A 17935-nucleotide genomic window follows, 5' to 3' on the forward strand; every position below is an offset into this window, starting at 1 on the left:
GAGCAAGGAGCCCAATGCAAGGCTCCATCCCAGGATCCTGGGGTCATGACCTAAGCCAAAGGCAGACACTTAACCAACTAAGCCACCCAGGCATCCCTCTGCTATTAGGGTTTTTTTTATTGTTGTTTTTTTAAAGATTTTATTTATTTGACAATCAGAGCGAGAGAAGGAACACAAGTAGGGGGAGTGGGATAGGGAGAAGCAAGCTTCCCACAGAGGAGGGAGCCCGATGTAGGGCTCGATCTCAGAACCCAGGGATCATGACCTGAGGCAAAGACAGACGCCTAAGGACTGAGCCTCCCAGGCGTTTCTCTACTATTAGTTCTAAGGCCTTAAATGAAGCCCACGATACTTTTTACTTAGATTACTACAAAAGACTCTTAATTGATCATCATTCTATCTTTGATGTTGTTGCTGCAGCTATGCTCCAAAATACAAGTCTGATTCTCAGTCTCTCTCTCACACACACACATCCACCTAAAAGTCTTTAACAGCTTTAAAAAAAAAAAAACCTTTTTAATGGCTCTCTGACACCACAGTATACAGTATAAATTCCAAAATCCTTATGATCTGGGAAGTCCTTCATGATCAGGCCTCAGCTCATCTCTCTGGTTTCCCCTCTCTTCTTACCCATCCTACACAATTCAGTATAGTCATACTGAATTACATGCTTAGAATGTCCTTATCCTCCTCATCTCCCCTTTATCTAGTTCATGCATGCTCGAGAACCACCCTGTCACTTTGTCAATCTGTGTGCTAAGCATTCTCCTCACTCCCATCCCTACGATACTCTTCTATTATATAGGTGAATATACTACCAAGTAGTAAATGGTTTACTTTCTGGCTCCAAGGAAAGAGCAGAAGCTTCTTGAACACAGGGATTGGCTTCTGTCTTGGTATCCCCAGCACGCAGCACTGTATCTGCTTGCGTATAACCAATGTCTAATAAACTGAGTTAGAGCTATCTCATAGGACTTTAGTTCACCAGTTGATCTACCATGGAAAGGAAAATTGGGCTTCAGCCAAAACAACACTTTCATATCCTTTGAATTTTATACGATGTGCATATGTTTAATCTTTTACTTTCATTTATAAAGCAATATGGTTATGCTGTGGAAATGACAAACAACAAATGGGTACTTAAGATCTATCCATGTTCTTAAGATTGAATTTCCAGAGAGAGCATCACATATAAATTTTAAAAGTGCTCTATCTCAAATAATGTAAAGTGAAAATCACATGCTCAAAAAAAAACCTGTCAGATGATGGAGCAGATACTGCTTTGTCTGATAGCTGACAAAGACATATATCTAAGATGCCAGTGGAAAACAGTGAACAAAATTATTTCATGAGGGGTGCTTGGCTGGCTCAGTAGGTAAAGCACGTGACTCTTCACCTCAGGTCATGAGTTCAAGCCCTACGTTGTGGGCAGAATTTACTTAAAAATATTTTTTTTGAGGGGTGCCTGGGTGGCTCAGTGCGTTAAAGCCTCTGCCTTCAGCTCAGGTCATGATCCCAGAATCCTGGGATTGAGCCCCGCATCGGGCTATCTGCTCAGCAGGGAGGCTGCTTCCTCCTCTCTCTGCCTGTTTCTCTGCCTACTTGTGGTCTCTGTCTGTCAAATGAATAAATAAAATCTTTAAAAAAAATAATCTTTTTTTTTAAAGATTTTATTTATTCATTTGACAGACAGAGATCACAAGTAGGCAGAGAGAGAGAGAGAGGGAGAGAGGGAAGCAGGCTCCCCGCGGAGCAGAGAGCCCGATGTGGGGCTCGATCCCAGGACCCTGAGATCATGACCTGAGCCGAAGGCAGCAGCTTAACCCACTGAGCCACCCAGGCGCCCCAAGATTATTTTTTTTGAAAAAAAATTTTGTCATGAAACACAAGTGGATAAACCATGAATACATAATATTAGGATTTAATGTTAAGTCAATTTTAAAAAAAATGATCATTTGACCTAAGTCCCCAGAAATTTGCATATTTATGTTAGTGAGAAATCTTTCTGGGAATTGGACAGAGTTGCCTTTCACATAGGATTTGCCATACATCTAGGTATACATATGGTCATTTTAGTTACACAGGCCCAGGGAGGCTTTTTCCTTTAAAAAGGCTTCATATAGGGTGCCTGGGTGGCTCAGTTGGTTAGGCAACTGCCTTCAGGTCAGGTCATGATCCCAGAGTCCCGGGATGGAGTCTAGCATCGGGCTCCCAGCTCCATGGGAAGTCTGCTTCTCCCTCTGACCTTCTCCCCTCTCATGCGCGCGCTCTCTCTCTCTAATAAGTAAATAAAAATCTTAAAAAAAAAAAAAAAGGCTTCATATATTACTCAAATTTAAGAAATTTCCAACCTTTCTCTCTCCTTCCACTGCAAACATCCCATTAGTCAACCAACAATTCCTAAGGTTTCCATGTAACTGAAACCACTTTGACCCATGGTTTTTGCTCTATGTCCATCGCTATAGTCTTCATTCAAGCTTAGGTCATGATCTCAGGGTCATGAAACTGAGCCCCAGGTTGCGTTGGGCTCCACACCCAGCGGGGAGCCTGCTTGAGATTCTCTCTCCCTCTCCTCTGCCCCTCCCCCTGCACACCCACTCTCTCTCTTTAATACATAAATGTTTTAAAAAAAAAATTCCAAGGGTGCCTGGGTGGCTCAGTCAGTTAAGCATCTGCCTTCAGCCCAGGTCCCAGGGTCCTGGGATTGAGTCCTGCATCAGGGTCTCTGCTCAGCAGGGAGCCTCTTTTTCCCTCTACCTCTCCCTCTGTCAGCTGCTCCCCCTGCCTGTTATATCTCTCTGTGTCAAATAAATAAATAAAATCTTTAAAAAAAAAAAAAAGAAAAAGAAATTTCAAAACACAGACAAACGCAACTTTTTGAGGGGAAGGAGGAGTTCAAATATCCGAATAGCCAACCTCAGGTAATCTTGGGCCAACACCAGCACAAATTTGATGAACAATTTTGGGACTTACGTGCTTCCATATTATCTGTCATAAAACCTGAGGCTTTGTTTTAGTGCCTTCCTAATACCTTTACACTGTATTTCTTAAAGGCTAGTCTGAAAGTCCAATATCTATTGTATTCCACTTTAATGTACTTATCAACACAGCAATTCTGAAAGTTAAAATGTTCCTGTAGGTAGACCACTCTGGCTGCTTGTTCTAGCAGAGAGATGCATGAACTGTTACATTTGCCTCATAATGAACCCTAAAACCAGCTTCACAAGGCATCCACTAGTCTTTTCAGAGAATAACATCACTGAGTTCGTATCATTTTTGGCTATCTTTCCAGGTGCTCAACACTGCACAAAAGCACCATAAAAAGCACAAAGAATATGTTGGTAGGAGAGTGAAACTCCCTCTGCCATAATGGCGACCAATGCTGGCTGTTTTCACTCCTTCTGAAATGTGTTCACAAAGAAATTAAACTTAAAAATGACCACTGCATACAAATAGGTGTTGTCATCTTCTCTACCAACTTCCAACTATCAGAACTCCAACTGACTGGGAACCCTTCAGAGAATTTGTGGGCTCTAAAGTAAAATTTTAAAAGGTATGAAAATCAGGAACTTGTAAAGCCAATCCTCAGCCAAGTTCATAGGTCAACAATATGGTCTGCTTAAAATTCCTTTTCTAACTGCCTACATTTTTTTTTCACTTTATTATGTTGCCTAAAATGCAACCACTGAAGAGATTTATTTAGGTTAACAAACATGCTTATTTTTATTTTTATTTTTTAATTTTTTTAGAGGTGCAGGGCAAAGGGAGAGGGGGAGAGAGTCTTAAGCAAACACCCACTGAGTGCAGAGCCAGAGGCAGGGCTTGATCTCACAATCCTGAATCACGACCTGAGCCAAAATCAGGAGTCAAGATGCCTAGCCAACTGAGCCACATAAATGCTCCACCTTTTATTAATTTCCTCATTAGATGTTGAGCTACTCCCTAAAACCCCGTAAACTGAGGGAAAAAAATAAGAGATTAAGGGAGTTCGGTCAGGAAGAAAGAGATATGAGTAGCTTTAGTACCCAGCTGCCTTTTGGAGGAGAGCTAAGGAAGGCCTAAAAGAAGTGCTGCACTGGGGTGGGAGGTACCTTAGAGCATGAAAAAGAGACTGGGTACCTGAGGATAGACACACCAAACAGCTGGAATGAAGATACCAAATTTTTCCTCTGGCCAGTCCTATACACTGTAAGGAAGAAAAAACATTCTTCACGTTCCCTTCAGTTCCCAAGCTAGGGAGTATAGTATAGATATTAAAAGCACGGATACTACACAAATAAACCTGAGTTTGACTCCTAGTCAAGTTGTGTGACTTTGATCTAATTACTGATTTCTCTAGCTCTCAGTTTCTTCAGTTACAAAATGAGAATATTACCAACTTCATGAAGTACTTGTGCAGATTAAGAAAACTCACATTAAAGAACCTAGAAAATAGGCAGGCAGAGTAAGACATCTCAGTTTTCTTTCCTTCACTCATCTGATACTATGAACATGTCCTTCGCTCATGTTAAATACTCATTCTGGTTTATTTTTGTAAAGCAGGAATATAACAAAAAATATCACTCCAGAAAAAAAAAAAAAGAAGGCTATAAAGAATGAAACAATATCAACAGAGATCTGCTTTAAAGAAATGTATAACTAAGCAGCATTCCAATATGACTGAAAAGCATCAGAAGGTGTTGTGGTGGCAGTGGAAAATTTAATAAAAGTATAAGTAAGTATTCCAAAATTTCCTAGGACTAGAGGTTTATTGAACTATAGATTAAAATAGAATTTATGAAAAGGGATTCTACAGGGAGTGACTTTAAGACACAAAAATAAAGCTACTAATAAAGGAAATAATAACTGTGATATTTTGGGGGCAGATGGTGTCAATACTCAAGGCCCAGAATTGCCATCCTATTTATAATCCTTACTTAGCTATTTAACACTAGAATCTAAGCTGTAGGCAGCGTATCCCAGAGACAGCCCCATCATACCTCTGTTGACAATGTGACCGGATAACTTGCATCACTGGCACTTGCCAGGAAACTGACCTCTAAGAGTGTTCAAAAAGAAAGAGCAGGATGCCTGGGTGGCTCAGTGGGTCAAACAAACCTCTGCCTTCGACTCAGGTCATGACCTCAGTGTCCTGGGACTGAGCCCCACATCAGGCTCTCTGATCAGCAGAGAGCCTGCTTCCCCTTCTCTCTCTGCCTGCCTTTCTGCCTATTTGTGCTCTGTCAAATAAATAAATAAAATCTTAAAAAAAAAAAGAAAGAAAGAAAGAAAGAAAGAGGGGTCTCTACCTATGAATATTTTTTTAAAAGGAAGCACATGCTAAATCCTGGCAACTCAAGAAGGTAGTATTTGAGAGGGGCCCAAGAAACAAAGTACACCATTCACTTTCTTAAATAAAGCCAAATTATGTGAGTCATCTTGCTTGTATAATCATTCTTAATGTATCGGTTGTATCACTTAGTGCATCATTTTAGAAACATAAGACAATGGAGAGATAATTAAAGGTTCCAGTGGTTCTTAATGTTGGCAAGTAGTAGAGCATTTAGTAATGTGAGAGACCATTTTTGGTGTTTCATGACTGGGGACTGGGGGAGCACGGCTGGCGTTTAGTGGACAGAAGCCAGGGATGCCATAAGACTTTGAAAAATGCCTCCTCTTCCCCCAAAGACTGCTCTTTGCCATAAGACTTTGAAAAATGCCTCCTCTTCCCCCAAAGACTGCTCACACCTTCATTTCAGACTTATGACCTCCAGAATAAATGTGTGTAAAGCCATGCAGTTTGTGGTAATCTGTTTCAGTAGCCAAAGGAAATATATACAAGCGCTAATTCTTCTGAAATGGATAGAAGGGTCCTACACAACAAAAAAAAACTGTCCAAACCAAAATGTCAATTACACTCCCACTGAACTAAATAGGAATATGAAGTGAAGGTTAACTGAGAAGGCAGAGAAAAAGTGTAGAGAGCTAAATGGTATAGGGGAAAGGAACAGTGATCAACAAGTTTAATCAAGTTGCAAGTTTTACCTATATATTCAGAGGTAACAACTATTTCTGATAGGTCAGCTATAGAAAATTTGAACTTCTACCTTATTATACTCAGAATAAAAAACATATCTTTTTTAATGGGGGAGGGACTAATAACACAAGTTTGCAGATTTAAACTATCTGTGCACTTGTTTAAATAGGCTTATTTTGAGGTCTCAATATTATAGGCAGCAACAGGATAGCTTAATCTAACCCTGCATCTTACTGTGTTCAGGTCGGTCTAACAAAAATACCTTTGACTGGGTGGCTTAAACAACAAATACTTCTTTCTCACAGCTCTGGAGGCTGGGAAGTCCAAGATAAAGGCTCCAGCAGACTTGGTATGTGGTACAGGCCTGCTTCTTGTTTCAAAGACAGCTGTCTTGGGGTGCCTTGCTGGCTCAGTCAGTAGAGCATGCAACTCTTGATCTTGGGGTTGGGAGTCTGAGCCCTACACTGGATGTAAAGATTACTTAAGAAAATAAAAAATTTTGAGGTGCCTGCATGACTCAGTTGGTTAAACAACTGCCTTCAGTTCAGGTAATGACCCTAGAATCCCAGATCTAGTCCCACATCAGTCCCCCTGCTCAACAGGGAGTCTGCTTCTCCCTCCGACCCTCCCCCTTTTCATGCTCTCTTTCTCTCTCAAATAAAGAAAATATTAAAAAAAAAAAAAAAGGAAAGAAAGAAAAAATTCTTTTTCAAGTATATTAAAAAAAAAGACAGTTGTCTTCTTACTGTGTCCTCACAGAAGGGGGATGAGAAGTCCCTGGGGTCTGTTTTTTAAGGATACTAGTCCCATTCTTAAGAGCTCCATCCTTATGACCTAATCATTTCCCAAAGGCACCCACCTCCTGATACCACCACACTGAAGGTTTAGGATCTCAACATATACAATTGGAGGAGGGAGGCACACAAAAATTCAATCCATCATCTATGGCAGGAGCTCCACTTTACTATTTCTCACTACATGAACCCTATTTACCCCTTATCTTTTTCTTCTTCCATCTGTTTTAAGCCTGCTAATGGCACCAAAGTGCATTATTTAACCCAGCCTGTGGTATACAATTTACCAGTGGCCATTTCATTGCTGCTGCCTCTTAGTTCACTCTCTCTCCATTAATGACTTGATAAAGGAAATAGCCCAAAACCTGTAATGTAGCCCACATCTCCACCACAGCTGGAAGAAAGAAATCAAGAGACCTTCCAAACTACAGTAGTTCCTTATGCCTATTCTTTATATCACTTTCAAGTGCCAAAAAAATCAGTCTCTCCACTACTTTCAAGGAACCAAAGTAGAGAAGTCAGAGAGAGAGAGAGAAAGAAAAGAAAAGAAAAAGAGAAGAATCCCTCTACAGAGCCCTTATTATCCCAGAAGGATAGAAAATAGAAAAAATTAGTCTCTCCACTACTTTCAAGGAACCAAAGTAGAGCAGTCAGAAAGAGAGAAAAGAATCCCTCTATATAGTCCTTATTACTCCAGAAGGACAGAGAACAGAAATGATAAAGACACAAAAGAGACTGCTTTTTAGTTCTACTTTTCTCCCAGAAATGATAACAAAGTAAGCCAGACTGTCCACCTAGAAAACAGGAGTGAGTGATAGTTGCAAGAAGTAGAGTAAAACTTAACTTCATCAGTCTCCCATCCTTATTAAGTTTTTAAGCATTCAGGAATTGAAAACACTAAAAAAAAAAAAAAAAAGAAAAGAAAAGAAATCCAACCTTATACTGAGAAAACTAAATTTAGGAAGTATAAGAGAAATGAAATGACTGAGTTAGGGGACAGATCAACAAAGCTAATTTTTGTTGGATCAACTAAAGGAAACTATAGTGAGGGTAGTAGTAATATGGTGAAAAATGCACAGGCCTTGGAGTAGACACCAGAAATCTAGTCCCTGTTCCGCCATTACCTAAGACTGTGCTACCCAAAGTGTGATCCTCAGACCAGCTATCTCTAGTCCATGACAAGATTAAACAGAAATTCCAGTGTAAGCATTTAGAAACTTTTATAACGATAGAGTAATTTTATGTCTGTGGAATCTAATATTTAAAAGTTCAGGCTTGAAAGACTTACGGATGGCAAATTATCATATGAAAAAACTCCCAATATCATTAGTCACTAGGGAAATGCAAATTAAAACTACAATACTATACCATTACACACCTATTAAAATGACTTCAAAAAATTAAAAATACCAAATGAAGAAAAAAAACAATAAAAATAAAACAATAATAAAAAAAATAAAAGTATCAAATGGGCAACTGAACTCTCATACATTGATGATGGCAATGGTACTTGTGACCCTGGAAAACAGTTTGGCAATTTCTTTTTTTTTTTTTTTTTTTAATTTTATTTGTTTGACAGACAGATTACAAGTAGGCACAGAGGCAGGCAGAGAGAAAGAGGAGGAAGCAGGCTCCCCGCTGAGCTGGGAGCCCAATGTGGGGCTCGATCCCAGGACCCCGGGACCATGACCCGAGCCGAAGTTAGAGGCTTTAACCCACTGAGCCACCCAGGTGCTCCTGGCAATTTCTTAAAGTTACATACCTAGCATATAATCCAATTATACCACTCGAGATATTTATCCAAGGGAAATGAAAACTTACATTCACACAATCGTATGCTAATGTTTTTAGCAGCTTTATTTATAATCTCCCAAACTGAAAACAGCGCAATTATCCATTCACTTAATAAATGGATAAACAAATTGTAGCATATCCATTCAATGCTTTACTATTCACCAATAAAAAGGAAGGAACTAGTCATACCACAACAATATGAATGAATCTCAAATGCAATATGCTAAGTGAAAGAAGCCAGACTCAAAAGGCTACATACTGTGATTCCATTTATACGACATTCTGGAAAAGAAAAACAATAGACAAAAAGATTAGGCTATAGATGGGGGGAGGGACTAACTACAAAGGGGCAGGAGGAATTTTCTGAGGATGACAGAACTATTTTGCAACCTCACTGTGGTTACAGAATTGTACACATTTATCACGCTCAATACACAATAAAAAGGGCAGATTTTACTGTATGCAAATTATACCTTAATTTTTAAAAGTATTTGGGTTTATCTTTTGGTTTTCTTTTTCATTTTTCAAGCAATTAATTTTTATTGTATTTTATACAAGTACTGGTCCATGAAGACTGAAAATTTAAAAAAAAAAAAAAAAAAAAAAAAAAAAGGTGGACCTTCACTCCAAAAAAGTTTGATGAGCACGGTCCTGGACATATAACCCTAAGTCATTTTACATCTCATTTTATTAACTTAGAAATTGGTCTAGATGGTTTTTAAGATATCTTCCACCAGGGTGAGTCTGGGCCACCCAGTCAGTTGAGAGTGATCTCAGGGTTGTGAGATCCAGCTTGATTATCTGGCTCTTCGCTAGTCATGGAGCCTGCTTAAGATTCTCTCTCTCCCTCTTCCACTGTCCCTCCCACCCTCTTAAAAAATCTATAAATATTCAATGATTTCTGGTTTCAGGTGCCTGCACAATATCTGACTTACTGCCAAACTCCTGATGTTGGAAGTACCATTACATTCTCCTAGTCTTCCTCCGAGATGTTTGGTTTCTTTATACTTTCTTTGCGCTGTGTCAGATGTTAGTGTTCCTTCAGCTTTGTGTCCTGGAGCCTACTGTTTTCTCACAGTACACTCTCTCCTACAAGATGCTATTCACATTTACAGCTCAAAAGCCATCACTATAACTCCTCAGATATCACTCTTTCATCTGCTTATTGAAGAGTCCACTTGAAGTCTCAGAGGCAGCAACTTATCTGAAACTGAACTAACCATCTTCTTCCCAAACCTGTTCTACTATTCCACAACCTTCACAAATAGCCCCATTACATACCTAGATGTCCAAAACAGAATCTGAGGCTTCATTCTGACTCCTCTGACTTCTTCCTGTAGTTTTGTTCCCTTATTTTCCACTTTTCTGCCACAAACTTAATTCAGTAAGGACACCAGTGTTTTTCTTGCATTAAAGCAACAGCCTTCGGGACACCTGGATGGCTCAGTTGGTTAAGCGGCTGCCTTCGGCTCAGATCATGATCCCAGCATCCTGGGATCGAGTCCCACATCAGGCTCCTTGCTCGGCAGGGAGCCTGCTTCTCCCTCTGCCTCTCTGCCTGCCTGTGCTCACGCTCGCGCGCGTTCTATCTCTCTCTCTCTGACAAATAAATAAATAAAATCTTCAAAAAAAAAAAAAAAAAGTAAAAGCAACAACCTTTTACTGATCTTGATACCTACCTGTTTTCCAGTATAGCTAAGCAGCTCTTTCTAAAAAATCTAAATCTGGTTATGTTACTCCCCCAATTAAATTTTTCATTGACTCCACACTACACTCAGAATAAAGCCAAGATTTAACATGGGTTGCAAAGCCCTTCCTAATCTGGCACCCACCCACTTATATCTTCAGCTTAATTTACTGCATGTCCCATTAGCTATGCCCTATTCATTCAGAATGATCAACTCCCCAAATCTACTGTCTCTTCTTTCTGGTTTCTATATGTGTGTATATCTGTCCTTCTCTCCTCCAGACCTTTGTACATGTTCCTTCTGTCAGAAACACCTCTCCTCTTTTTTCTTTGTTTCTTTTATTTAAGTTCATTAGCCATCTCCTTTAAGTTTTAGCTAAGAAATTATTTCTTCTTGGAAACCTTTACCTCCATCTTTTGTGCTCCCATAATAGCTACCTACCATTCTCCCATTGTATTATAATACCTATTTATATGTCTGTATTCCCATTAACCTTTATGCTTTTTGGTTAAAGCACCTTGTCTTAACAGACACCTTGTCTTGCCAATAGTAGTATTCCCAGGACCTGAACCATACCAGGTACACAGTAGTCTATCAATGCTGAATTTATTGGTACTCCACATCAGGCTCAGTGGGGAGCCTGCTTCTCCCTTTGCCTGCTCTGCCTGTTGCTCCCCTGCTTGCGTGCACTCTCTCTCTCTCTCTCAGACAAATAAATAAATAAAATCTTTAAAAAAAAAAATCTGATAGGGCTTTTGAAAGCAGTCAACAGTCATTCAAACCCAAGTATGATGAATATCAAGGGAGATCAAACTGAATAATACCATAAAATGTAGTAGACCATAAAGTAACAGGACTGGTTTTCTATACAACTTCAAATGACTCTAATATCAATCGTAAAGGTATACAGTTTCTCAATCTGAATATTACAAAGACTAACTTCTCTTGGCTACTTGCTTATCAGAGTTTGATCACAGAAAAAATATTTATGATGTAATAGTAACTGAAAATCTTTGAATTCTAAATTATGTATACTATGATCCACAATGTAAAAATAAGAAAAAATAATAATAAAAATAAAAGTAAGTATGGAACGTCTCAGTGGATCAATGGGTTAAGCGTCTGCTTTTGGCTCAGGTCACAATCCGAGGATCCAGAATTGAGTCCCACACCAGGCTCCTTACTCAGCAAGGAGCCTGCTTCTCCCTCTGCCTGCTACTCCACCCGCTTGTGTTCACTCTCTTTCTGACAAATAAATAAAATCTTTAAAAAATAAAAACAAAAGTGTGCAAACAAGAATCGGAAGATAATATGTAAAATAAATAATATTGCTGTTGTGAGGGGCGCCTGGGTGGTTCAGTTAGTTGGGCTTCTGCCTTCAGCTCAGGTCGTGATACGGGGTCCTAGGATGCAGCTGGCATCAGGCTCCCTGCTTGGCAGGGAATCTGCTTCTCCCTCTCCTTCTGCCTGCCACTCCCCCTGCTTATGCTCTCTCTATCAAATAAATAAAATCTTAAAAAAAATATTGTTGTTATGAAAGATTAGTTTTTACTTTTTTCAAAATCATTTCATGTTGTGATTTTTGTACGTGTGTGATTTAAGTTTTTTTTTTTAAATCAGAGTCAGGGTGCCTGGCTGGCTCAGTCAGTACAGCGTACGACTTTTAATCTCAGGGTTGCAAGTTCAAGCCCCACATTGGGCATGGAGCCTACTTAAAAATAAATAAATAAAAATAGGGGCACCTGGATGGCTCAGTCCATTAAGGGTCTGCTTTGGCGCCACTCATATCTCAGGATCCTGGGATGGAGCCCTGCTCCGGGGAGTCTTGATTCTCCCTCTCCCTCTGACCCTCCTCTCTGCTCGTGTTTGTACACGTATGCTCTCTCTCAAAAAATAAAAATCTTTATATAAATAAAAATAAAATTCAAAAAAATCAGTCATTACACCTAAAGCTAATACAATATTGTCTTAACTATACTCAAGTAAAAATAAGAAAAAAATCCATCATTACTTAATACTCACACATCATATAGAGAAATCTGTTCTATTTAATGAGAAATAAGACTTAAAATTCTTTCAATTTTCTGTTCTATTTTTTTTTTTTAAATATTTTATTTATTTATTTATTTGACAAACAGAGATCACAAGGAGGCAGAGAGGCAGGCAGAGAGAGAGGAGGAAGCAGGCTCCCTGCTGAGCAGAGAGCCCCATGCGGGGCTCGATCCCAGGACCCTGGGATCATGACCTGAGCTGAAGGCAGAGGCTTTAACCCACTGAGCCACCCAGGCGCCCCTTCTGTTCTATTTTTAAATGCCACAGAAAAGGTAAGGCTCACATTTTTTAAAATGCATTGCTTTCACCATAATGTTGAGCTTCCAGAGAAGTAAAATCTTTTTGAAAGCACAGCAAAAGCTCTTAAGGTCAATTTAATTCAGTCAACAATGAATAAATATCAAATGCCCTTTTATCATAAAATCTACAATTTAATACATGTGGACAGAACCCCTAACTTTCTTTTTTAAAATATGTGAAAAAGACTAAAGGAGTTAATCATGTGTTTCTAACAATCACTGTTTTGTTAAAAAAAAAATCTCTGAATTTATTTTTTTTTTTAATTTAAGTAATCTCTACACCCAGTATGGGACTCGAACTCATGACCCTGAGCTCAAGGGTCGCATGCTCTTGTGACTGAGCCTTCCAGGAGCCCCAGAATCCCCAGAATTATTAGTAGAAATTCATAATACATTAAGAACAATCTAAGGTATTTTCCCTTTTGCAGACTTCCAGATACCATTGTCTACTAAGGGTCTCCAACCTGATTCAGGAACAGAAAGGCCTGTGGCCAGGAAACAAGCCATGTAAGTTAGCAGACAGAAACAGAATTTAAAGCAAGTGAGACGTTTTATCTCACACTTTGGGTTTTGTCCATATCTAACAAAAATGCTGAATTAGAAAAAATAATGTGAGGTTCTGAGTTCCTGAAGGGGTGGTCGTTAGCATAGAAACGGTCTGAGATCCTGAAGTGGAGGTGATTAACATAAAAAACTGAAATTAAATAGATGGCATCTTAAACCAACTCTAGAAAAATCTAAAAATTAATAATTCCTTCTACATCTGATTCACTACAAAGATTTTTCTATAAAAAGGTAATGCTGCCAATACTAACTTATATATACAATAATTTTCTAATTTTCCCAATAACAGCAATCTGGGAAATGCATTACATCCTTAACAGTCCAATCACAAAAATTTTAATATATTAAGAAAAGTTGATCATTTCATTCCTCATCCCAATTTTACTGCAATTTTACTTTGCCAATTTTGACGTGATGTTTCATGCCCAGCATCTAGATAACGCATCAAACGTCTAGTTGTCATTGCAGAGCAAAAGATAAAACTAGCTTTAAATTATAAAACATCAACGCGCATACAACTGTCTGGGTAGAACAATATAAAATTTTACTTAATCAGATCTTACATGTCAAACTCTAGGTACAATAACAGTAGAAACATTCTCTGCATCTAAGAAATAACAAGATTAAGTATAGATCTACTCAGGGAACTAACATTCTAACCTCCTTCCAAAATGACAAACTAGAACGGCAAAATTACACTCAGGCACATGGAGTACTCTTCTCTCAAATCACTCCACAGAGAACTTCATCATTTGCTCCGCCCTCTAATAACTCATGCAAAAAAAGTTCAGCACCATCAGAGAGAAACAAGGCATAGAGAATTCATAGAATGGCTTAGGGCCTTTCCTCCAGGCGGTAAGAGGATCTCCGTGTGCCCTTTTCAGGGGTCCAAAGGGAAAGAATAACCGAGGATTTGGGGGATGCTGACACCCCAAAACTGACTTTCTCTCAAAGAAGTTTCTGCCGCCATCCCTATTTAATCAGCGGGAGGCTCCGGCGCCATCGTCCCAGTCTTTATGATTTTATTATGGGGAGGTGGGAAACGCCACCCAGGATTCCTCCAGGCCTTCCCTATTAAGGTTGGGGGGGGTCCCCCTCATTCTTCTCTTAAAACCTCTGTCTTAAAGGTACTCCTCAGCAACCCCCCTTCTAGCGGCCTATCCCCCAGGATCGGTAAAGGCACTGCCGAACCCACCAGTCTCGCCGTTAAGGCGGGAGGGCCCGAGCACGCCAGGGCCACGGCGATGGCTCTGAGGGGCCCAGAAAGGGGAAGGGCAGGCCAGGGACTGGGGGAGAATGACCTGGCCGAGGAAGAATGGAAAAAGGAGGTAAGAGATGCACTGCACCCCAGAGCTGCACAGAGAAGAGAAGGTGATGAAGGAGGAGGAGGGCGGTGGCCCGGGTGCGGCCCCCCACCTCTCCCGCCCCCAGGTCCCCGGGCCGGCGGGGGCGGATGAGATCGGCCCATTCCCCGGGTCTCGACTGACAAGGGGGGCGTTGGGGGTAGTGGGGGTGTCTCCCTCCACACTGTGAGGAGGCCGAGAACGAGGTATGGGGTGCGCGGGGGGGGGCTGTCTCCCGCCTGAACCCGGAGACCCGACGCCGTCGTCGCCTCTTCCTCAGAAGGGAGGACGGGAGCTGTGGGTAAAGCCCGAGGGAGAAATGCATGAAGGTAAGAGGAAGCCCGGGACGGAACGGCCGTCCGCTCCAGACCCCACTCTCCACCTTCCGGTAACCGCGTCTCTTACCGGTGATGGCGGTGAACTGCTGAATTAACCCCTTCAGCGCCGACGACGCCGCGGAGCCCCCGTGGGCAGCCATCTTACCGCCGCCGCCGCTGCCGCCGAACAACAACACAGACACACACGGACCGCCCTCCCCCACCTCGCCGCACGGTTTGCGCATGCTCATTGACCGCCCCCAAGCTCCGCCCCTCCCGCCCCGCCCCCCTCGCGGCGGTCGGCGCAGGCGCACTTCTAGACCGGTCCGGGAGCGCTCTCTGCTTTCCCCGTTGGTGGGCTGCCCGGTTGCTGCCTCCTGGCAGCATCCTTTACAACCTTTGGTTCCTTCCTATTCAAGCTCCAAGGCCAGTCTGACAGGCGCGGTATCTGTTCCTGGTTTCCGCAATAAACTTCGGGCTCGGCAGGTAATAGGTTCTTTGCGTTTCAACTTCACAAGTTTTATTGACAGATCCAACTGCCGATGACAGTTTTTCCTTCTTCTTTTTTTGCAGCTCCATGGTCCTCTGCTAGGTTTTTTGCAGCTCCTATCAAAATACAAATCCTACACTCATCGCACTGAAGCGTCTTTCGCACCTGCTCTCCAACCCCTAAACTAATTGCCTAGCTAACCAGTGCGACGACCCATCCAACAAAAGTAAAATTACAGAACCCTTCATGCCAATAAAGCACTGGGTGCAGAGTCTGACATACAGCAGATTTAAATAAATGATTGTCCAGTCCACTTTCCTTCAATAAATTTGTCAACCCATGTCTCCCTTCAAGGTCTCACTTCGTTTTCTCACCTATAAAACGAGGAGGTGTCATTTAGGTAAAAATAAAAATGTTTTTGTATATACAGTGTGTATATATATACATAGAGAGAGAGAGAGAGCGGGCACTGGAAAGTTGTACTCAAAAGGATACTGATGACCCCTAGAGAGGGAAGCAATAAAGGGGATGGAAAAGGGGGACTTCGAGTGTTTTTAACCCTTTATTTTTAAAAAAAGATTTTATTTATTTATTTTAGAGAGAGCGTTTGCAGGTGAGTTGGGAGAGGGCAGAAGGAGAGGGGCAGGCAAACTCACTGAGAGCTGAGAGAGTGTGGCTGGATCTCATGACTCTGAGGTCTTGACCTGAGAGCAGAAATCAAGAGTGGGAGGGAGGCTCAACCCACAGATTCATCCAGTTGCCCCATCTTTTATTTGTAAACAAAGATAATATTAATACATTACTTACATTTTAAAAACAATTATAAGGGTGCACTAAAAATTGATGATCCCTCCCTTTATTTATGAGAATAAAATTAAGGAGACTTAATTTAGGTTCTAACCTCCCAACCACACATATTTTGCATCTACATAAGAAAATGGCCCAGTAAAACATGAGAGGAGTCATCTGGAAAACTAACCCATCCTCAGAGTGTGTAAATGTGCAGTTGGGGAGAATTAAGAAATAACCAAGTCAAGTCAAGATAACTATAAGGTTAGAGCTTCAGAAAGATATGACTGATATCTTATGATTGAAGATATGATTGATATGATATCAGAAAACGGACTCCTGATCAAGAGTATTGTCAACTAAATAACAAAGATTGGTCCTAGCACCTACAGGTTGCTGCAGTTCTCTGGGTGTGTTGGGGACTCCTAAGGACTAGTCATAGATTTGGGAAGCTGTTTGGCTCACACTGACACAGAAGTACAAAAAAGAGGAAAACAAGGGCAAGAAACAGTGTGACCTCTTCATTACTTTTTAATTTTTTTTTTTTTTTTGAGAGTGAGTAAAGTGGTAAGAGTTTTATTAAGTGAGGGTACAGGAAAAGCTCTCAAGAGTGAGAGGGGTCCTGCCAGGGTTGCCCTTACTTACTGTTTTATTAAAATTTTGGGTTTTTTTTTAAAGTAAGCTCTATACCCAATGTGGGACTTGAACTCACAACTCTGGGATCAAGAGTTGCACACTCCATGGGGTGACTGGGCGACTGTGAGTCAGTTAAGCATCTGACTCTTGATTTCAGCTCAGGTCGTGATCTCAGGCTCAGAAGATGGAGCCAGTAAGCTATGCTTACCATGGAGTCAGCTTCAGACTCTCTCTGTCTCCTTTGGACACCTGGGTGACTCAGTCAGCTGGGTGTCTGCCTTTGGCTCAGGGCATAATCCCAGGGTCCTGGGATTGAGGCCTGCATTGGGCTCTCTGCTCGGAGGGGAGCCTGCCTCTCTGCCTGCTCTGCCTGTTCCTCCCTCTGCTTGTGCTCTCTCTCTGACAAATAAATAAATAAAATCTTAAAAAAAAAAAAAAAAGACTCTCTGTCTCCCGCTGCCCCTCCTCCTTGCACTTTCTTCCCCCCACCCAAATAAATAAACCTTCATTTTTTTCTTTAATTTTTTTTCTTTTTTTAAAAAATAATTTATTTATTTATTTGAGAGAGTGAGAGAGAGAATGACCTGGGGGCGGGGGGCGGTGGAGGCAGATGGAGGGGGAGAAGCTGAGCAGGGAGCCCGACAGGGGTCTCAATCCCAGGACCCTGGGATCATGACCTGAACCAAAGACAGACACTTAATGACTGAGCCACCCAGGTAGCCCAAGAAAGTATATTTAAATACATTCTTCAAATCATAGAAAATATTTTTTAATGGACTATCCTCAGAAAAACTGCAAAAATATTATATGTTGAATAATGAAAAACTTAAAGAAATTTAAGAATATTTATTTGAGAGAAAGAAATAGAGATAGTGAGAGAGAGCATAAGCAGGGAGGAGAGGGAGAAACAGGCAGGGAGCCTGAGGTGGAGCTCGATCCCAGGACCGCAGGACCATGACCCAAGGCTGATGCTCAACTAAGTCACCCAGGCACTCTGAAAAATTGAAAATTTTTAATAATAAAGGGTAAATATCCCAAAGCTAAACATCGATTACTATTTGAATTATCTCACCAAATTACACTAGGATTTGTTTTTAATTTTAGGTCTAGTTTTAAAACAATCTGTAACATGTTACTGTACTTTAATGGAATG

General features: G+C 40.9%; 1 protein-coding gene and 1 pseudogene across 4 annotated transcripts in view; one reads left to right on the top strand and one right to left on the bottom strand.

The window, feature by feature from the left end:
• The window catches only part of UBXN7 (UBX domain protein 7), a 61832-nt gene extending 46764 nt beyond the window's left edge, over window positions 1-15068 (bottom strand). Inside the window, exons 1-3 of one of the 4 annotated variants that reach the window (XM_032336504.1) lie at window positions 14956-15049; window positions 8864-8886; window positions 4120-4186 (exon numbers count right to left, since the gene is read on the bottom strand). In XM_032336504.1, the coding sequence (XP_032192395.1) occupies window positions 4120-4186; window positions 8864-8886; window positions 14956-15028 (163 nt within the window). In that variant the 5' untranslated portion in view covers window positions 15029-15049. Of the gene's footprint in view, window positions 1-4119; window positions 4187-8863; window positions 8887-14955 lie in introns of all 4 variants that reach the window. The other 3 variants (XM_032336525.1, XM_032336518.1, XM_032336513.1) reach the window with 3 other exon arrangements.
• LOC116586490 lies at window positions 13947-14991 on the top strand (annotated as a pseudogene).
• Window positions 15069-17935: the final 2867 nt, after the last annotated feature.

Source organism: Mustela erminea, chromosome 1 (genome assembly GCF_009829155.1).
Source record: "Mustela erminea isolate mMusErm1 chromosome 1, mMusErm1.Pri, whole genome shotgun sequence".
Classification (NCBI taxonomy): Eukaryota; Metazoa; Chordata; class Mammalia; order Carnivora; family Mustelidae; genus Mustela; species Mustela erminea.